At 35.5% G+C, this 22,470-nt stretch overlaps 3 protein-coding genes and 1 non-coding gene across 4 annotated transcripts; 3 read left to right on the top strand and 1 right to left on the bottom strand.

Moving 5' to 3' along the window:
- The first annotated feature begins 1,331 nt into the window (after nucleotides 1-1,331).
- Nucleotides 1,332-1,766, top strand: LOC141695558 (uncharacterized). The gene has a single exon (XM_074499797.1). The coding sequence runs from the start codon at nucleotides 1,332-1,334 to the stop codon at nucleotides 1,764-1,766; it is 435 nt and encodes a 144-aa protein (XP_074355898.1).
- Nucleotides 1,767-5,082: 3,316 nt separating this feature from the next.
- Nucleotides 5,083-6,405, top strand: LOC141695557 (uncharacterized). Its single transcript, XM_074499795.1, has 3 exons — nucleotides 5,083-5,469; nucleotides 5,529-5,870; nucleotides 6,136-6,405. The coding sequence occupies exons 1-3, from the start codon at nucleotides 5,083-5,085 to the stop codon at nucleotides 6,403-6,405; spliced, it is 999 nt and encodes a 332-aa protein (XP_074355896.1).
- Nucleotides 6,406-6,902: 497 nt separating this feature from the next.
- LOC141698704 (uncharacterized) lies at nucleotides 6,903-10,505 on the bottom strand. Its single transcript, XM_074503471.1, has 9 exons — nucleotides 10,222-10,505; nucleotides 9,620-9,707; nucleotides 9,290-9,403; nucleotides 8,771-8,853; nucleotides 8,537-8,651; nucleotides 8,181-8,272; nucleotides 7,908-7,973; nucleotides 7,452-7,545; nucleotides 6,903-7,129 (listed from the first exon to the last, which is right to left on the bottom strand). The coding sequence occupies exons 1-9, from the start codon at nucleotides 10,503-10,505 to the stop codon at nucleotides 7,019-7,021; spliced, it is 1,047 nt and encodes a 348-aa protein (XP_074359572.1). The 3' UTR covers nucleotides 6,903-7,018.
- A 10,917-nt stretch (nucleotides 10,506-21,422) lies between these two features.
- LOC141699220 (small nucleolar RNA R71) lies at nucleotides 21,423-21,529 on the top strand. Its single transcript, XR_012565698.1, has one exon. It is a non-coding gene; the product is annotated as a small nucleolar RNA R71 (small nucleolar RNA).
- The last annotated feature ends 941 nt before the right edge of the window (nucleotides 21,530-22,470 follow it).

Here is a 22,470-nt window from a genome sequence, read left to right as displayed (position 1 = left end):
AGAAGGCTATATTCTTGGGATATGCAACAGGTGTAAAAGGTTATCGTCTTTGGTCTATTAGTGATTTTAAGTTTGTAATCAGCATGGATGTTACGTTCGATGAGGATACTACGGTAGCTCTCCGAAAAGCTAAAGTGACTGGTGGTAATGACATTGAGACTTCTAAGTCTCAGGTAGTTGAGATAAAATATAAATGTTACAAGTTATAGTGGTGGTCAGCAGGAAGATCATGGTGATATGATGATGTTTGGCTTCGGCTAGGCCAAAACAGGCATATAATTAGGTTCAAAAGCATGGTCAGATTAGCCTTTGAAATACTACGGGCAGGTTAATCCAGTAGAGTATACACTCTCGGTGGAGGAGGATAATCCTATCTCCTTCAAGGAAGCTATTCGAAGTAGTAATAGTGAGAGTTGTTTGGCAGCGATGGAAAAAGAGATGGAATCTTAACAAAGGAAGCAAACCTGGGATTTAATCTCATTGAATTCGGGGAGAAATTTTCAACATTGTTTGGACTTTCTCAGTATCAACATGTGTTGATTGCCCATCGGGGCGGTGTTGGGGTGAGGTGGATATTTCACCCCATGATAAGAACTACGGTGGCCTGATCCCGATTAAGGGTACGTAGGCATGGTAACAATGGTGCAGCTGGTTGGGATTCACATATCGAAGTGTTCATAGTTTTTTTGGTATTCGTTCATAATTTGAGGGTTATCAAATGATGTATGAGGTGGAGAATTGTGAGGTTGAAGGTTGAGTTAGTTTATGATGCTAATGTGAAAATTTTGTAGGAATTTTTCTAGTTGATCTAGATGTTTTATTTTTTAGTTTCTCAAAATTCCAACGGTAGGATAGCCCTGAATTTTGGACAGCGTCTTCCTAATTCAGGTATCTAAATTCTAAACGGTGAAGATCGGATTTGGAGGGCCAGAAGTTAGTACGGGCGGGGGTTTTTGGAACGGGGTGCAGATTACGCTCCCCGTAGCTCGAGAACTTTGACCGGGTATTTTTAGCCCAAAAAATGTTTTTGAGTTAAGTCTTAAATGTTTTTGAATTGAGTCTTAAAACGCTTTTTTTTCATTCTCTCCATCTCATGTGAGAGCTTTTGTGTCTCTCCATTCATTTTCATTTTTTTTTGAATCTGAATTGTGTGAGTTATTGTGATCATGTCTCGTTATAATGATATTAGTGAGGAATTATCAAATCTGGAGATAGAAGAAGAGGAGAATGCGGACTTTGTTATTTAAGGAGAAGAGGAGGATCAAATCAGCAAGTATATGCTTTGTGTGGTTGGAAGGTTCTTGACGGAGAAAGGAATCAATTTTAGAGCCATGAAATCAAAAATAGCAGATGTCTGGAGGCCAGCCATGGGAATAACCATTAAAGAAATTGATCAAGGTATCTTCTTGTTTCAGTTCTACCACAAGGACGATATGCAATGGGTTTTACGAGGTGGTCCGTGGTCATTTGACAACGCCATGTTGGTCATTAGTGAAGTTCCAATTGGAGAGGAGCCGTTGAATGTCCCTCTATGGCACATTAATATGTGGTTACAGCTTTTTGATCTACCATCTGGTTTTATGTCAGAGTCTGTAGGAGTTCAATTGGGGAACTTTTTTGGTGAGTTTATTGAATATGATCATAAGAATAATACTAGTATCTGGCGTGAATATATGTGTATTAGAGTAAAGGTGGATGTGCGGAAGCCTCTGAAGCGTAAAAAGAAGATAAGGAAGATAAATGGATCTGAGGTTATGATGAATTGAAAATACGAGAGGTTAGGGGAATTTTGTTTTACATGTGGAGTTATGACTCATACAGAAAGGTACTGCAAAAAGTTTCTAGAAAGAGATAGTGATTCAGCGGAGAAAGACCGGGGGAGTTGGTTAAGAGCTCCATCTCGAAGAAGTTCTGGGGCAGCAAAGAGTAGGTGGTTAAGGGAGGATGATGATTTGACATGGGAGGAGAGACAGGGAAGGGTCAACGCCAGGTCTCAGGCGGGAAAAGGAAGGAGCGAAATTCGTGGGGATCAGATAAGTAACAGGAGTAATTTTCGGCCACAGTTGAAATTAAGTGGTATTGAAACTTATCCATTAACTATGGATAACAGAAAGGAGTTGATTAAAGAGGGAAATATTGTTTTGAATTCTGAGTTTGGGCCAGATGAGGATGAATTAATTGGGCCAGACGGGGGTACTTTCTGATATGGATTGTTCAACGTCTTCAAAACTTGAATTGGCTAGTCTTTTTTTGCAAGCTAGCTAGCAGCCATGAAAATCTTAAGCTGGAACTACCGAGGGTTGGGGAACGCTCGGGCAGTTCGTGCTCTAGGAGACGTAGTAAAGTCTCATAAACCCAATATTATGTTTTTATTTGAAACTCTATCAAAAAAAGAGAAGATTAATAAGTTGGTTCGAAAGTTGGGCTACGAGGATTGATGGGTGGTTGATAGCTGTGGAAGGAGTGGGGGCTTAGCGATGTGTTGGGATAGAACTGTTCAATGCAAGATAGTAGAGGCTGATAAGAATTACATCGATATGCATATATTGAAGAATGGTAGTATTAGTTGGAGATTAGCAGGTTTATATTAATCGATATGCATATATTGAAGAATAGTAGTATTAGTTGGAGATTAGCAGGTTTCTATGATTTTCCGGAGAGAACTCGGCGTAGGGAATCTTGGGATCTCATAATGAATCTGGCTAGTATTTCGACTCTTCCGTGGTGTATAGTTGGTGATTTTAACGATATGATTAGTGCAGATGATAAGAAAGGGCAGCATAGACATCCTCAACATTTGTTAGACGGTTTTAAAAGGTGTATTGATGAATGTGGTCTAACAGAGTTAGAATTGACAGGGGGTAAGTACACATGGGAGAAAAGTAGAGGCTCAGGAGACTGGGTTAGGGAGAGATTAGATCGTGCTTTCGGTTCAGTCGATTGGTTACAATTGTTTCCTCTTTGTAATATGAAAGTGCATCATTCGATTTATTCAGATGATGAACCCATAAAGATAGAGCTAGTCAGCACAGACCACTCGAGGAAGAAGTTCAGGTTTCGTTTTGAAAACACATGGCTTAAGGAAGAGTCTTTTCGAGAGGAGGTAATGCAATTCTGGAGAAAATTGAGTCCAATTCATTTTTTGCCGAAGCTTCTTGAATTGTCGATGTTCATGAATAAATGGGGTCATCAATTTTTCAACAAGTTTAGGGAGAAAATAAATAAGCAGAAAGAAACTCTTAGGAGGTATGAAGATTGTATCGATGATGAGCAGACTAAAAAGTATTTTGAGGAGCAAGGAAAATTGGAGGAATTAATGGTTCATGAGGAAGCTTATTGGCAACAACGTGCCAAATCATTCTGGCTTTTAGAAGGAGACTCTAACTCGAAGTACTTTCATGCTTTTGCTACGACGAGAAAGAAGTCCAATGTGGTCACAAAGTTGAAAAATGACGAGGGAGATGAAGTAGTAGATCAAGTTGCTATGTGTGATGTGGTGAAAAGGTATTTTGTTCATCTTTTTGAAGAAGGGACAGTGGAGCAGGAAGTTGAAGTAAGGCATCGAGATTCGCTGATTTCTGAGGAGGACAATATAAACTTAGAAGCAGACTTCACATTTGCAGAATTTTCAGAAGCAGTGCAACAAATGCACCCTGATAAAAGTGCGGGGCCAGATGGTCTGAACCCTGCGTTCTACCAGAACTTCTGGACTCTGTTGGGTAAAAAAGTGTTTGATAGCTGTTCGAAATGGATGTACGAGTTATCTTTCCCTGCCAACTTGAACGACACTAATGTTGTTCTTATTCCAAAGGAAGAGAATGCTGACTCCATGAAAGATTTACGATCTATCGCCTTATGTAATGTTTTATATAAAATAATTGCGAAGGTGTTGTCAAATCGTCTGAAAAAGCTCTTGCCTAATTTAATTACGGAAAACCAGTCTGCATTTGTGCCCAATCGTAGTATCACGGACAATGTGCTCGTGGATTTTGAGCTTTTACATTATATGAAACAAAAGAAGAAGGGGAATGATGGGGAGGTGGCGTTGAAGTTGGATGTTAGCAAGGCTTATGACAGGGTAAGTTGGAGCTTTTTGAAGAATCAGTTACAGCGGATGGGTTTTTCAAAAAAGTGGATTTCATGGATTATGCTTTGTGTTACAACGGTATCTTACACAGTGAATTTCAATGGTAGTCAAGTTGGGCCAATCATTCTGAAACGTGGGTTAAGACAAGGTGATCCTCTATCACCTTATCTATTTCTGATTTGTGTTGAAGGGCTGTCTCTTTCGCTGAGAGATGCAGCTAATGATGGGAGAGTCAGTGGTTGTAAGATTCACGAGTATACACCTGCAGTTACACATCTCTTTTTTGCTGACGATAGCTTCCTTTTCTGTAAAGCCAATATGGAGGAAGCTCGAGTTATCAAGGAAATCCTGCAGAGATATGAAGTAAGTTCTGGTCAAGCGATTAATTTTCAAAAATCTGGCATATTTTTTAGCTCTAATGTGAGGATGGATAAGCAACAGGAGATAAAAAAACCTGTTAGAAGTGCACAATGATCTGAGTGAAGGAAAGTATTTGGGGCTGCCATCGTTTGTTGGTAAGGCTCAGAAAAGGGTGTTTGGTTTTCTTAAGGATCGAATTTGGAAGAAAATTCAGGGTTGGGGTACAAAGTGCCTATCAAAGGCTGGTAAAGCTGTTTTACTTCGAAATGTAGCACAAGCAGTGCCCTCTTATGCCATGCCGTGTTTTCTCCTTCCAAAATCGTTGTGCAAGGAGATCGAAAGAATATTAAATAGCTTCTGGTGGGGATCGAAGGTGGGAAGTAGACAAGGAATAAAGTGGTTGTCTTGGGCTAACATGAGTATGAGTAAAAGTGTGGGTGGTTTGGGGTTTCGAGATTTATATGGTTTCAACCTCGCTTTGCTTGGGAAACATTGCTGGCATTTTCTAAAATAAACCGGAGTCGCTGGTGGCAAGAATTTTTAAAGCAAAGTATTATAATGATACAAACCTTTTTGATGCGGTTCGTGGAGGTGGGTCGAGCTATGTGTGGTCCGGGTTATGGCAAGCTAAAGAGATGATGAAATCGGGTTATAAGTGGGTTGATGGGAATGGTGAGAACATTAAAGCTTTTAAAGATCCCTGGGTGAGAGGGGTGAATCAATTTCGAGTTAATAATTCGGCCTCTACTAATTTTGATGATATTCGAGTAAGTGATCTCCTTGCTCCTGGTGAGAGATCGTGGGACGTAACAAAGGTTAACAGTTTGTGCTCAAACTGTGATGCCAAAGCTATTTTGGCGATGCCTGTTCCAAAAAATCAGGTTCAAGATCACTTGGCTTGGATGGATTCGACTGACGGTAGATATACAGTCAAAGCAGGTTATAGATACTGGCTAAGATATTGGGGCGAAGGAAATCAGTTAGTACGACATAAAGGATGGACTAAATTGTGGAACTTACAGGTACCTTATAAAGTAAGAGTATTCTTGTGGCGGTTATGTAGAAATAATATTCCTGTCAGATGGCTGCTTGGAAGGCGAGGAGTTCATACCACATTTCTGTGTCCGATGTACAGCATCTACTACATTTATTTATGGATTGTGGCTTCGCTCAAAACTGCTGGCGAATCATGGGGTTTGATATAGAGGCAAGTGCTATTGAAAATTGTAATGATTGGGTGCTCAAATGTTTGGCTGATTATAATACTGAGGTGATGGCAAATATGGCGAAAGTTTTATGGGGTATTTGGTCAGCAAGAAATCTCAGAGTGTGGGAGCAGAAGAATATGACAGCTGACACAGCTATGCAATGGAGTAATAAACAAGTTCTGCAGTGGCAAGAAGCTCAGAAGACTAAAGGAAAGGTATTATGCTCTAACAAAAGAAGCTGTAATCAGAACATCACGAGGTAGAAGCCTCCAGACCCAGGTTCTTTGAAAATAAACGTTGATGCAGCAGTGAAGCAAGGGAGTTCCCAGTACGGAGTTGGTATGGTGCTGCGAGATCAAGTGGGGAATTTTTGCAAAGCTCATGTTATTTGCATCGCAGGGGAGGTGGGAGTTTTTGAGGCCGAGACCAAAAGAATTCTAGAGGCGCTATTATGGGCTACACAACTGGGGGATTGCAAAGGTGATAGTAGAGAGTGATTCGTGGCTCTCGGTCCAAGCAGTAAACAACGATTCTGTAAATCAGTTGGAGGTTGGGTATATGATCCAGGAGTCTCGTACTATTCTTAGGCAAAATTCAGATTTTTCAGTATCTTTTACTAGAAAGCAAGCCAATAGAGTTGCCCATTTACTTGCTAGGGTACATTGTGAGGCTTTTAGCTTTCAAGATTATCTTTCTCCTCCACATGTTGTGTTGGAGAGTCTCATGGATGATGTTGCTGCTATTTATTGAAATCATCATTCTATTGTCAAAAAAAATTATTAGTTAGGTTTTTTCTTGACTTATATTATATTGTATACAGTATATTAATATATACAAGGAAAAAAAAAGACAGGTTCTTTTACTTGTCCAACAAAATATCTTCTTCTTTGTATTTTTCATTATATTTTAACTATTACTTATATTATAGTCAATAATTTATGATTTTGGTGGAAGAACTCGGTGTAAGTTATACATAATAAATTTTTTTCTGGTTTATTATTCCGCTGTGATAAGGGTTATCTTGGTTTGGAACCCAACACATACTACAAAAAATACTCGAAGGTTTTCAGCAGAATTGACCTTACATTATAATGATTCCTAGATTTTATTTTATGAATTAATTCCAAGTTGAACTGGAGCCTTCATAAATAATATCAAACATTTAGCTCTTTCAAAGTTCAGGAATCCGAGTTTCACATTTACAAAACCTAACGAAAGTATAAAAATGGTAATGGACATAACACATATTTTAAGCTGTATAAAGGGTTAGCTTATAGGTTAAATAGAAATAATTATTGCATTATCACAAGCTTGCTAGACCAGTTTACAACATAGAATGCCGTTAGATTTTATCAAGTAACTTTTACTTGGAAATAAATCTCATAAACCTATTCATTGAAGAGAATAGATTTGCTGCTTGACTCATGAATGAAGGTCCATCCTCTGATTTTTCTTCCACGTCTCCAAATATGATCTGCAGATGTTAGAAGAGCCTTAATCACAAGTAACCAAAACTCTGATATATCTAACATCAGCTATCATGTCCTTCATAGACTTGTAAGTATTTTTTTTTTCAGCCATTTTTTTTCTTAGTCTTGTTCAAATGCAATAAAGAAAACAGAAAGGGCCTTTACTGCCGGATCAATCCATTCTTTTGCACTTTATCTTATTCTCTGTAATTTATCTTGAAACACCTCTTACAAGATAAATGGAATTTACTTCCTTATCAATGAAGGCATAGATTTTAGCGTACTAGGAAGCAACTGGAGATATTTGACTCCTTAGAAACAACTAACCTCCAAGTCCTCTGAGTTAGGACGGCTTACAAGCTCTTTTGCTAGCAAGTAACGACCAAAGCGATCCTTATCATCATAAAACACTTTCCAGGATCTGAAAAGCACCAGAAAAGAGTGGTTAAGAGCTCAATAAAATCACAATAATAAGGAAAACGAACACGGGCAAGCGAGAGACTGTTTCTCCCAAAAGCTTAAGCAAGAACAACTTAGTGATTAAATGGATCTTTTTACTGATTGGATCAGTCATTTACTGTTTCGTTCTCCTACCACATCTACGCCACCTATGAGTTTTATATTAGCTTCGTTCATCCTAATTAAGTACTGGACTTACAAGTGTGATCCTCTGTACTAGTGGGCTATTGTGATGTAGGACGCAAGAAAGAACTATCTTCTAGCTCTAACTTCCACAAGCTGATAGAGCATAAGAACGAATAAATAGATTTTTTCAGCAGTTACCCTGGAAAGCATCTGAAGACAGCACCATATTGCAGTGGCCTCATCGAGTAAACAGTCGTAAAAGAGCTGCAGAGAAAAAATTACATTATCAGTCAATGACAGCATAGGGAAACAATTTATCATGTTCGTCCATCGAATAATAATCCTATTTTAGATATAAGAAGAGTGATAAGTTTCATTCCTAAGGCTATCATGTCAAACAGCTTCAAACGGCCTTCTCCACGGACCATGCAGATTGTAAAGAACACTGCTGCTAGAGAGTTATAAACTTACTTCAGAAAGTATCGCTTTACGTTTCTAGCATTGACTCCGATTCCAACTTCTTCACTGACTAGCCGTGGATTCCACATGATTAGAGGCCTTGGCTGGAAAGAAACAAATTAATGGAAGTCACCAACTCGCCATAAAAATATACAGCAATAATTAGTGTTTTGCTCGTTGCAACAGTTGTACCAATATGTGCTACATAATAGAATTTCCAGAAATTCCACAAAATACCCTATTCTCTGTGCGGAGTCACATTACAAATGTATATGAATTTTAGCAGATAAAACAAAATTGTCATACTATTTAGGAATAATAGAAAGCCAGAAAGAAAGATTAATATTCAAGAAAAATTAGGTAATTACCGAATCATCTGAGAGATCAGACGCAATTTTTTGTACATATTCCAACATCTGATAATCAGGAACAAGCATAACTATAATTTCATCTTCACTCTCCACAGGCTTCCGGTCACTTAAACTAAAAAACATGTTGCAGATATGCGGATGATAGTTGTTTAAACATTCATCAGTAATTGATAAAGATGAAGCAGATAAGATCATTAATATAGATATAATCTGTCTTATGTTTCTCTTTACCTGGCAAATCTGAAAGCAGCATCTTTCCACTGATATTTTAGCAGAGCTGCAGCACCCGCATCTGGAAATATAGCTTTCACTCTCTAAGAATTTAAAGTTGTTGTCTTAGAAGTTCAAATTTATAAACATCAAAGTCTCAAATATCTATCCACAAAGAGAACAATACTGGTTGATCATTTCGTAATAGGTGCATACAAGAGAAGAACAAATTAAGTCGTAGGGATTATGATAAAGGATGCATGTTATAGAACTAGTTTGGGAATAGGTTCTTTAGTATTGGGTGGACTTGACTAGCATTTTGTACATAAACCTTAGAATTGTCTCAGTTACAAACAAAAGAGTTTAAAGAAACAGTTGAGTTTTTCTACTCTGTTATTTCATGTGCTGGACCGCTCTTAGTTAACTTGTTCCTAGAAATTTAAAAATTTGAAGGCAACCCAATAGAAGACAACAGTAATTACTTAAAAGAACGAGAAGTTTCAAACCAAATTTTATAACTGAAGAAATGCCTTGTCCAACCTGACTTCCTGTTTCATTCATAAGGGTGTCCACAAAGATCCTTGATAGTTGCCATAGTTCAGCTTGAGCGCCTTCATCATCAAGAAACTGCAACTGGGGAATTAAGAGCTCAACCTGTACACATTTTTAATATTTAGGAAAAAACTCAATTCAAGAAACATGTTTAAGTAAATCATGTTAAGTTTCTTTAAATGACTCACAGTTTGATGCTACATTAGAAAAAAATAAAAGCAAAACTGAATTCTACGTAGTTCACGAGTACAGTCTGTAACCATGTCATCTTGATGCCTATACTAGTAGTTAGTTTCCAAAAAGACTATAAAAACATACAGTAGCTCTCATTCCTCCAGCGGACACAAAACTTGCAGCTGCTTCGCTTGACTGGCGGACTGCACCTTCTAAATCTGATGGCAAGCAACTGAGACAGAGTAAATTCAAATTAATATTCACATTGCACAACTGGATTACTTAGTCATTTCTGCATACAACTGCTCAAGTTACCCCAATAAATAACATAAGTTTCAATTCTTTGTAATGTAATATATCGCGTGTGCCTAGTTCTTACAATCCTACTCGATTGGTATGTGAGAATTATAGCAAATTTAGCAAACATGAAGCACAACTTCAGAAGATTAAGAATATAGCAGTGCTTGTGTGAACTGCAGGACTACATAGCTGACAAATTCGAAAAAGAAAACAGGAAGCTCTATATTACCCTGATTACATAAAGCAATGAAAGAAATAATAATTACAAAGTTAATAATAATACGTCGAAAATTGGTGCTATTAAAGTCCCCAAAATGAAGTACAGAGTAGGTAATATACTCCGTCCACAAAACAAAAATTTAGAGGATTATAAAGAAACCTAAACAATTCTATAAATCTGTCAGCATACACACAAAAATGTCAAGTGCCCAAGAATTTAAATTCACCTGTCATCTTCTTCTTCATCTTCAACTTGTTGAACTGTTTGCTGCACAGACTCTAATGGAGCTTCTTCAAGATTATCCAACGGAGCTTCCCCTTGAAACTTATCAAACTTGGCGAATGTTTTCCAGCTAACTTTACTGGACCCACGTGAATCAAGAAAATGAATACAAGAAGGAGTGTTAGTTAGAGAGGGTATTTTGGGATGTGTAAAATTATTGATATTAAGATATGAAGAAGCCATTGAGGTTTCAAAATGTTCTAGACTAGGTGACAAGCAGCCATTCATAAGTTACGGCCAAAGAGGAGATAAAAGGGCCCGTTTGTGGTTTCTTTCGGGAGCAGGCGGTTCGGATCGGATCGGTTTTGGGGTAAAAGTCGAACCAAACCGCGAAGAGCGGTTTTAAAAAATTGTCATCCGCAACTGCATTTGCGGTTACGGTTAACCGCGTCATTTGCGGTTGCGAATTTGCGGTTATTGCGGATCGGTTTGCGGTTCAACCACTTATTTTAAAATAATTAATAATTTGCAAAAAAATAAATTCAAATTATTAATAAATTGAAGTTTAAGTTACGTGATAAATTATATTCAAAAATAAAATATAAACTAATGTTCCGTGTATAGTAAGAATATTAAAAACATATAAAAATGTGGAGGCGAGAGAAAAGAAAAAAGAAAAGGATTAAAAAAGTTACATGTTGATTATATTTTTCATTTGTTTAATTATATCTCTTATAATAATTGTGAATCTTATGAACGAAATCTTAACATTAACCTAAAATTAGTGGATAAATGTGTATACTTATTAATTTATATGATATCAACTACATTTTTGGAAATATATTTTATTATAAATATATGTTGCGAGTTGCGATTGCGGTTACGATTTTGCGATTTTCAAGAATTTAAAACCGCATCCAAACCGCGAATGAGCGGTTTTTAAAATTTAAATCCACAACCAACCCGCGTTTCGCGATTATTCGCAAATGCGGTTCGGTTGCGAGCGGTTGGATGCGATTGAGCAATTCGTCTGTACACCCCTAGTTTTTGTAACTTATTATTTAAAGCTCAAAAGTATTTATAGATATAAATATTCTAATTCATAAGTTATTGTAGGTGTTTAGATAATTTTATGTATAAATTTTTATATATTTTGATAAATCATAATTTATAAGTCATAATATTTTAAAAATTAAATTTAAATTATAAATTAAATGATTAATAATTTTAATATGTGAATATAAAATAAAAAAATTGAAAACAAGGATAATTACCTTGTAATTAAAATTATATAATATACATATTTATATAATTTATCAAAATTCCTACCTAAAAATTAACATATAGCATTTATGTTTTAAAATAATATAAATAATAAATTAGGCAGCAGCTTCGGGAGTGTAGAAATAAACTAGTGAAATGATAAATATACCAGTATCTCTAATTTCTATTTATGACCATAAATATGATAATATGGTCGTTTGGTGTTATTACCCAAATTATACATTCAAATGATCTCTCAGGCTCGCTCAATAAATTAAGTTGCGTAAATCGGTTGTCCAAGCATGCATAGAGTTCTTTGAGTTGGTCAAATTTCTGCTTAGATTCTATTATAGAGAATTGTTATTTTCAGATTAAAATTTTTATTTTCAGAACTCAAAATATATGAAAAGACGAAAATATTATTGTATTATTATTTTTCTTTATGTTTATTGTGTATGCATACCATTTTATGATTTGATAGCTCTAAAAACAAAAAATGTGCAAGAAAAAAATTGTGCCCAATAAAAAATTAAAAAAGTTATAGAAAATAAAACATTTATAGAATTTTTTCTATCCAACTAAACAAAGAAGATATCATATTTTTTTATAGTCTTTTAGAATAAAAATTTAAAAGCTGCGTACATAACATTTATTTTATGCCTATATTTTGGTGTGCCTATAAAAAATGTAGGAATGGATAAATAATACAAAATCAAGGGCTATGCAGCCTATGCTCCGTCACATTTCTAGCATATTTTCAGGTCAATTCATAGCACATGTATTCAATATTTTTCAAAAAGGACACAAAAAGCCACTTAATAATAAATTATGCCGTGAATTTTTTTTTTCTTTTTCTCCTTCCACTGCCTTAATAGGTAAAGAAAAAATTAAAAAAAATGCACATTCCAATCTTTACAATAACTTAAAAAACTATTATTTATTATTAAAAACACACTTAAAAAATATTTACAAAATACACTAAATTTGAAAATGACTGAAAAAATTATAAAATATTATTGAAAGCACATTTAAAAAGGTATGCAAACCCAAAAATTTAGTATTCAATTATAAATATTTAATAGTTTTAGTGATTTTCGGGGATGTAAAGACCATTTTTCATAATTATTAAATGAATATAATTACTCTAATCTTCAATATTATTGTGAATCCTCAGAATCAAACAAATAAATAAATTCAATATTTATTTGAATCACATTTTCAGTTCCGGCTTTAATAGATCATTCCTAAAATTCTATTTATCTTCTTTTCAGGTACCATGTTGGGGTCAAAATTTTTTATCTTCAATTAAATTATTACCAAATATTTTTTAAATGAAAGTAATGTAAATATACTTTTTCTAAACAAACAACATTAAAAAATATTTCGTAAAAAAATTCATAAAAATGACACTTTGTCCAAAAAAAATTCACCCTCAACTCTTTGATGGCATTTTTGGAGGTGCGAAAATTATATACGTTTAATTTTTTAATTAAAATAAATAAAAGGTGATTTAAATAGATTCACAATACTTATCAGATAAAAAAATGTAAAAAAATATTTATTTTCAAATTTAATATAATTGTATAAAAATTAAACCTTGAAATATTTTTTTAACATCATAATTAGAAGGTTCCAAGGCTAAAGTGGGAAGCGGGTGGAAATGGGAAGGAGCCCCATAATGCCAGTTCTCCTGAGTGTCACCTTCAGAACCAACCGCATGTGAACTAGTATTCTGGGTTATTTTTGGAAATTTTTGAACGATTGTGCTATTTTTGTGAATTGAACGTAAAAGTATGCTATATATGAGATGGAGCTGACAAAACACGGAAAACTTTGTACCTCAACAATCTTTTCTATTAACAATAGTCCTTTAGGTTCTTTTTCTATTAGTTCATTTTTATATAAAAAAAATTTGAATATTACATTCAATTTTATATATTTAAAAAATTACCAAAAATATTAAAAATTTAATAATACAAAAATCAATTACATTTACTTTTTTCTTTTATTATACCCATTTTATATATTATATATTGATTTGCCCCATCACTTTGCCCAATTTTTATACTTTTTATCACTATATTACACTTTTTTCTTTCCATCTCATCTACACGTGACAATTCGATCGTGTCGTGTACTTTCGGGTCATGTAACTTTTCGTGTCGTGTACTCAAAAGTCAAATACAAAACTGACCCATTTAGGGTTCGTATATTTTTATGTTCGTGTACCTCCGTTTTTGTGTCGTTCTCGTGTCGTGTTTCGTGTAAAATTGAATATTAATATTAATATAATTAATTAACTAACTAAATGTAAATATTGAATTTTTAGGTAATATACACAATATCATACGATATATATACATTTAAATCATTTATACTTGCAGCATTATAAAGGTATGCATTATTTTTAAAGTATTCATTATAATTATCAATGTTCTTAATATCCGTGATTCAACCGATTAATCCCCGATTAATCCTCTGCAAGGTATCCAACCAATTCGATTTTTGAAATTCGATTAATCTATACGTATTTTTCTTTATTGGACTATATATAATTATTTATTAAAATTTAAAAACTATATTTTTCTTTATGATGTAATATATTTATATATATATTTGTTAATAAATAATAAATTATAATCATAATAATATATTGAATATAATTTAATATTATAATACATCATATTTTTACTTTGATTAATCCTTACTAATCACCGATTTTAATTAATTCCGAATCGGTAGCTCGACCTATCTTCCCCGATTCCCGATTTTTACAACACTAATAATTATACATATTTATATTTATATATATTTAATTTAGATATTAATATTTATAATAAAAATTAATATTAAATTTAAAATATATTTATTTCGTGTACCTTGTGTCGCGTCGTGTACCTAAAAGATAAATATAAAATCAACACAACATCTCATTCGTGTATCTAGTGTCGTGTACCTTTTCGTGTCGAGTACTCAAAATGCAAACACTAACACTAACTTTTCGTGTCTTATTCGTGTTGTATTTTCGTATGAAAAATTGACGGATCTACTCGCATCCCACCACCTTACCAAAAGCAACATTTTTTAATACGTTTCTTGTTCTCCGTACCCAAACCATTTGTATACAAATGTATGGGATTAACGGAGCAGGTGCTTCGCGTGTTGTTATTTTTTAAGATATTAAAGTATTATTGTGTTTTATATGGATTATAAAAAATATTTGAAAAATAACAAAAAATGCTACTTTTTCTAAGTTTTTTTTATAATTTTACCATCTTGTAAAAGTACGTTGTGATAGGTCCATATTATTAATACATATTCTTTGTCCGTTTTCGTAATTTTTTAATAAATAAATTGTTTTACTTTATTTTGTAGGAAACTAAATAAAATCAAAATTTGTGTAGGAAAAGGTGCAAATAAGGAAGGAGGTGAACTATTCTAGAAGTCAAAAGAATTGGAAGATAAATAGAATACTTATTCTAGAAGAAGAAGGAAATACTTTTAGAATCCTACTTGTATTCCAAGACCCAAACTCTCATATTTTCCCTATATATATGGGTCTCCCCTCTTGTATTTTACACACCCCAAGACCCAACACTTAAAACATCAATCTAGACCTAGAATTTTGTTAGTTATTTGTTTTGCTCATCTTTTTATCACGTGTAGCTAATTTTCTTGACTATAACGAAGATGAAGTTAATTTAATTGCTTTGATATCTTCTCGTTCCTATTATTTGATTCTTGTAGATTTGTTTGGTGTTTAATTGTTTAATTGACAAAGTGATTTTGATATATTATTGTTACCGGATTTATTTTTCATAGCCTATACTTGCTCCATGAAGTTTTGATGGGTTATTATTAGATAACAAGTTTCATAGTATATGTTTGTCTCGTTAATTGATATACGTTATTTTTGTGAGGAAAATAGAATTGATTTTAGGGCGAGTTGATATTAGTTCTCCTAATCGTGTGATAGATAATTTTCCTGAAATTGAACAAGTCAATGACATGTTTTAACCTAGAGTTAGGAATGATCCATATGCACCCACATACAATTGGAAGAATCACCCGAATTTCTCATGGAACCTGTTAGGGCGAAAACACGCGCTAATATTCACGCAAGTATACGCGTTCGCAAGTAGTATAAGATATAAATCAGATTCGTTCCCACAGAGACTGGTTTAGGTTAAGTTCAATTTATCCACCTATGCAACAATGTATGGTTATCGCTCAATGTTAAGACAAATAACAAATTGAGTTTTTATTAAACTAAGAGATTATACTAAATAACATTAACTAAGAGAATTGAGGTTGAATTATGTTAGATATATTTGATAATGTCATGACTAATATGATTTATGTTTATTTTTCAGATCTTACTTAAATAGGACAAATTAGTACTTAACTGAAATCAGCACTTATACTGAAGTCAGAACTTAAGTCATCAGTACTTAAGGTTCAGGAGATATTTATCAGGAGATAATATCAGGACTTAAAGGAAACGTTCAGATAAGGAAGGCGGCTGATTGAAAGGAAAGAAGATCAAGACAAACGTAAGAAGAGATATGCATGAAGAAGGAATTCTATGAAGAATGAAATACTTGGAAGAAAAGATATCTGATTGATATATTTTAGGAAGCAGAATTATATTCCATATCAATTAGCGATTATCTTGTAACTGTGTAGTATATAAACACAGACATAGGGTTTACACTATAAGTGTTATCATTATCGAGAATATTATTTATTGTAACCCTAGCAGCTCTCGTGATATTTGTTCATCACTGAGAGATGACAGTTCCATATTGTAACAGAGTTTATTGCATTGAATAAAGTCTATTTTCTGTTACTTGTGTTATTTGAATTCGATTTGATTGTGTTATACACTGTATTCAACCCCCTTCTACAGTGTGTGTGACCTAACAAGTGGTATCAAATCCTATTTGGTTAACAGACAAACAGTTTAAGATCCAAAAACAATCATGTCTGAAGTAGAAACTCCAACTAAGCCCACCAAAACTGAAGAACCTCCAAAGACACAAATCGATAGTCGATATGAGGCTATTAGAGTTCCCTGTTAGTGCGAAAACACGCTAATATTCATGCAAGTATACGCGTTCGCAAGTAGTATAAGATATAAATCAGATTCGTTCCCACAGAGACTGGTTTAGGTTAAGTTCAATTTATGCACCTATGCAACAATGTATGGTTATCGCTCAATGCTAAGACAAATAACAAATTGGGTTTTTATTAAACTAAGAGATTATACTAAATAACATTAACTAAGAGAATTGAGGTTGAATTACTATATATGACAAACATGGGATTCTAACTTCATTACTACTTCATTCAATAGCCTTCTCGTTCTTAACCTTAGCATGTGATGGTGAGGACACTAATCAGATAACACGAAACTGATAAACGCCAACTTTCGTTGCACGAGTACCATTCTACCAGACATCCACAAAAGAGATAGAAGCTGAATAGGCACCAATTATATTGAGACCCTATATGTCTATAGAATTTGACAACATAACGGTTTAAGTACAAGTTATCTATCTTGATTACATAGGGCAAGTAAAACGGTTAGAGTTACCTACGAATCATGTATACACATACAAGAACCTATGCTAGCATGGCAAGTTCTAAACCTCTATATTCACTGTCGCTTCAATAGAGATTAACACGCTATCTTATATGTTAGCTACGCACATAAGACGAATAAGCACAACCAATACTAGGATATCATACAATCACCACACACCAAGATATCGAAATAATTAATTATTGAAATCCATAAGTAAATCCGCTAGAATCCCATGACAACGATTAGCCAATAATCGAACTCATCGTCACCATGGGTTCCAATGAAAGCATGGTATAAACAAGGTCTTAATAAACTAAATAATAATCAAAGTACGAATAAACGAGATCTAGGTTCAACAAGAACGAAAACGAGCATCCAAAGTTACAACTAATTCAAAGAATCACAAGTTGAAAACAAGATCTTCTTTTTCGGAGTTGTTCTGTGCTTCTAGGTCTTCTCCTTGGTATCCCAATCTTCCCGGATGATGAAAACCCTTTTTTTTAAGTATATATACGCCCCTAGTGGACCTGGACCCTTAAAATCGTCAAATTCTACTCAAAAAAGGCTTTTTCAGCGAAATCAGCGACCAGCCGCGCCCTGAGCGGCCGCTCAGCTCTCTTGAGCGGGCGCTCAGCTCTCTGAGCGGGCGCTCAGCTCTCTGAGCGGGCGCTCAGCTCTGCTGAGCGGGCGCTCAGCTACTGACTGGAAAAAATATTCTGATTAATCTTGTTTTGACCATAACTTGAGTTCTACTCGTCAGAATTAGGCGATTCAACTGCCCACGCGAAGCTATTGAGATTCTCTACAACTTGACAATGGCCTTGGCTTCTAATTCTGATCACGTTTCATCATATTTCCTTTAAAAGCTCTTTTCTTCATTTATCTGATACCTGAAATGCAATAACACAAAAACACATCAAAATACCAACAACTTGAGTCCAAAACACCAATTTAAGCTTGTAATAAAGCATTCCAAGTGGATATAAAATCCACTTATCACACCCCCAAACTTGAATCGATGCTTGTCCTCAAGCATAAACAGACTCAAAACTATAAAACAAACCTAATGCATGAATGCAACTACGTGAATGCAACTAAATGATAATGCAATCGATCCCCCCAGAATAACCATAACCAAATGAATAAGCCAATGCCTCTAAGAATGCAATAACTTGAAACAGAGTTTGAATAAATCCCACAAACCAATTCACAAACCAGAAATGTGCGTGTGTGGATGCTTAACAGATATACTCTCGATACTAGATCAATAACCCTAACTTATCTATCATTAAAACAATCAAAAGTTTATAAATAGAATAGACAATAAACGCATTATGACTCACAACACCTCCTTTCTACTAGAGTTATACAAGGATTCACACTATTATTGAACACATAGCAAAGATGCTTATTTGACCGTGCAATGAATGAGGTCCCAAAAGACTTATACAATAATACCCATGTAGCGAGCGTTAGGTTAGCGGATCCCAGACTATAAAAGCCTTAGGTCACTAGGCACAAAGTCCCCTCGAACTTAATAACTCGAGTATTAAAGAGCTCACTCTTGATCAATTGTGCATAAACACATACTTTTTTTCTTTCTTTTTTTTCTCTTTTTTCTTTTTTTTCCTTTTTTTTCAATAATTTCTGAATGAGTGCGTTTCGCTCCATCTCATTCAACCCTAGACTACTCATAAAAATATGAGCCGGCTACTAGGCATTTGACGCCTAGCCTTACAACAACTAGCAATGAAATCCAAGTTTTTCTCCAGATAAAAAAAAATCAGTATTTTTACGTCATTATGAGAATATCACAAATTCTAAATATAACCAAGTGATTAAATCTCAACAACAAACAAGTATGATCATGATGTAGATCAAAAGCAACCCTATAAGACTTTGTGAAAATATTTATTTCTGGCATGCAAATCAATTCATTAAGGCTTAAGCATCCCTCTATTCCTCATCACTACACTCAAATCAACATCAACTTATCCAATATCATAGTTCATCTTAAGGGATCATGCTAAATATGCATGCAAATGCAACTATATGAAATTACATAAAAACAAACAAATATGTCCTAAATGAACAATCATGCAAAAATATGAATGAACTACAACTAAACATGCAACATAAATCTATATGAATCTATATGGACACACACTACTAATCCTTACATTATCACCCCCAAACTTAAAATTTTCAATGTCCTCATTGAAGGTAATAATAAGGATTTCAGGCATACCTAGTCGTCGGAAAGATCACCCTCTTCGGGTGGAGGATCAGGTGGCCAATCAACCTCGCCACTAGTGTCTCGGAAAATAGTACCGAAAGCGTGTGTCAAATCTTCAGCAAAATGACGGTGAATGTCGTGCATGGCCTCCATACGCCTAATTACTCGCCTGTACTGCTCATCGCCAACACCAGTCCTATCAACTACGTGCTGCACATGAGAAGAACCCTCTATAGGCACTGTAGGATCCGTTCGGCTACCCTCTACATCATCAAAGATATATCCCAACCCCTTGTCAGGGGGTGCACCTAAGAATGAATAACTCAAGTAATCTGGTAGTGGGTTGAGCTCAAGTGTGGGAGCATCTTCAATAGACGGCTCGAGACGCTCTTGAGAAATTTTCAGCTCTGCTAACCCAAGAGAATCGAATGGCACATCCAACTTCCTCTTCCACAGAGGTGCATTCAAAACCTGAATTTGCTCTACTTTAAAGCACTCCTCTTTAGCTGTGGGTAATTTTATTTCCTTGAACACATTGAAAGTGATCTTCTGATCATGAACCTTCATCGAAAGCTCTCCTTTTTGCACATCGATCATAGTTCGGCCTGTAGCCAAGAATGGTCTTCCCAAGATAATGGGAATCTTCTTATCTTCCTCGAAATCAAGAATTACAAAGTCAGCAGGGAAGAAGAGTTTATCCACCTTGACCAAGACATCCTCCACTATACCTCGTGGATAAGCGATGGAACGGTCAGCTAGTTGTAATGACATGTATGTTGGTTTCGGCTCAGGCAGACCAAGCTTCTTGAAGATAGATAAGGGCATCAGATTGATGCTAGCTCCTAAATCACATAAACACTTGTCGAATGACAAGTTTCCGATGGTGCAAGGAATAGTGAAGCTTCCAGGATCTTTAAGCTTCGGAGGCAACTTCTGTTGCAGCACAGCACTGCATTCCTCCGTTAGAGCAACGGTCTCTAAGTCATCGAGCTTCACTTTCCGAGAGAAAATACCTTTCATAAACCTCGCATAGCTAGGCATCTGTTCAAGAGCTTCAGCGAAAGGTATGTTGATATGAAGTTTCTTGAACACCTCCAGAAACTTCTCAAACTGCTTATCCAACTTTTTCTTCTGCAGCCTTTTAGGAAAAGGAGGTGGAGGATAGATCTGTTTCTCCCATGTATTACCCTCAGGAGGAGTGTGTTCCACAGTAGTCTTCCTTGGTTCCACCTCTACTTCCTTCTGCACATCTTCTTCAGCCACAACTGCATTTTCTGAATCTTGAGATTTTTCAGGCTCTTCGTCTTGCTGAATTTGGGGGCTTGCGACCTTTCCAGACCTTAAGGTGATGGCGTTCACATGTTCTTCAACTTCCCTCTTTCCTGGATTGGCTTCTGTATCACTAGGAAGCGTTCCTGGTGGTCGATTCAATAAGGCATTAACAATTTTCCCTATTTGGTTCTCCAAAGTCTTGATAGAAACAGCTTGGCTTTGGCATATAAGAGCCTGGTTTTTGCACATAAGCCTCAACTCCTCTAATTCAGATTTTTCATTCGAAGATAGACCTTCATCATGAGTTTGTTGTTGAAGTTGGAGTTGTTGCTGAAAACCAAGAGAGTTGAACAGCTTATTTCCAAACGGCTGGAATGGCTGTTGCATCACATTCTGATTGTTGCTCCAGCTGAAGTTAGGATGATTCCAGTTGTCAGGATGATAAGTGTCTGGAACTGGTTGTTGCGATCTCTGAAAGTTGCTCACAAACTGAGCTGAGTCGCTAGATATAACGCATTGCTCTATCGCATGCGGACCTGCACACAACTCACAAACACTAATTATCTGCTTAACACCATAGTTAGCCAGAGAATTGATCTTCATAGACAACGCCTTTAGTTGAGCAGTGATAGTCGTAGCTGTATCCACTTCAAGAACTCCTGCTACCTTGCCCTGTGGATATCTCTGGGTTGGATACTGATATTCATTAGCAGCCATCAGTTCAATTAGATCATAAGCTTCCTTATAGCTCTTTGCCCATAATGCTCCGCCTGATGCTGCATCGAGCATGGGTCTGGACTGTGCTCCCAATCCATTGTAAAAACAAGTGATGATCATCCAATCAGGAATTCCATGACGAGGACACTTCCTAAGCATCTCCTTGTAGCGCTCCCAAGCTTCACTTAGCGATTCTCCCGTTTGCTGCGCAAATTGAGTAATAGCATTCCTGAGTGCAGCTGTCTTCGCCATAGGGAAGAATTTAGTAAGAAACTTCTGAGCAAGATCTTCCCAAGTAGTAATCAAACCAGCTGGTAGAGAGTGTAACCAGCTCTTAGCCTTGTCCTTCAGAGAGAATGAGAACAGTCTCAGCTTCACAGCATCTTCAGAAACACCGTTGAACTTGAAGGTGTCGCATATTTCAATAAAATCCCTAATATGTGTATTGGGATCTTCCGTTGGAGAACCCCCAAACTGGACTGAAGTCTGTACCCATTGAATTATGCCAGGCTTGATCTCAAAGGTATTAGATGTGATAGCTGGCCGGACAATGCTAGATTGAATGTCATTGATCTTGGGTTGAGAAAAATCCATCAAGGCTTTCGTTCGTGCTGCTGGATCTCCCATTGTAATGAGTACCTGAAATACAAACAAATAAACCGTGAAAGTAAAAGAATCCGAGTCAGTGAACTTTAACGACCACTGATGACAAGCACATAAACTAAAAATTAACACCGAGTCCCCGGCAGCGGCGCCAAAAACTTGTTAGTGCGAAAACACGCTAATATTCATGCAAGTATACGCGTTCGCAAGTAGTATAAGATATAAATCAGATTCGTTCCCACAGAGACTGGTTTAGGTTAAGTTCAATTTATGCACCTATGTAACAATGTATGGTTATCGCTCAATGCTAAGACAAATAACAAATTGGGTTTTTATTAAACTAAGAGATTATACTAAATAACATTAACTAAGAGAATTGAGGTTGAATTACTATATATGACAAACATGGGATTCTAACTTCATTACTACTTCATTCAATAGCCTTCTCGTTCTTAACCTTAGCATGTGATGGTGAGGACACTAATCAGATAACACGAAACTGATAAATGCCAACTTTCGTTGCACGAGTACCATTCTACCAGACATCCACAAAAGAGATAGAAGCTGAATAGGCA

This window comes from Apium graveolens, chromosome 11 (assembly GCF_009905375.1).
Source record: "Apium graveolens cultivar Ventura chromosome 11, ASM990537v1, whole genome shotgun sequence".
NCBI lineage: Eukaryota > Viridiplantae > Streptophyta > Magnoliopsida > Apiales > Apiaceae > Apium > Apium graveolens.
This window is presented reverse-complemented; position numbering and strand designations above follow the sequence as displayed.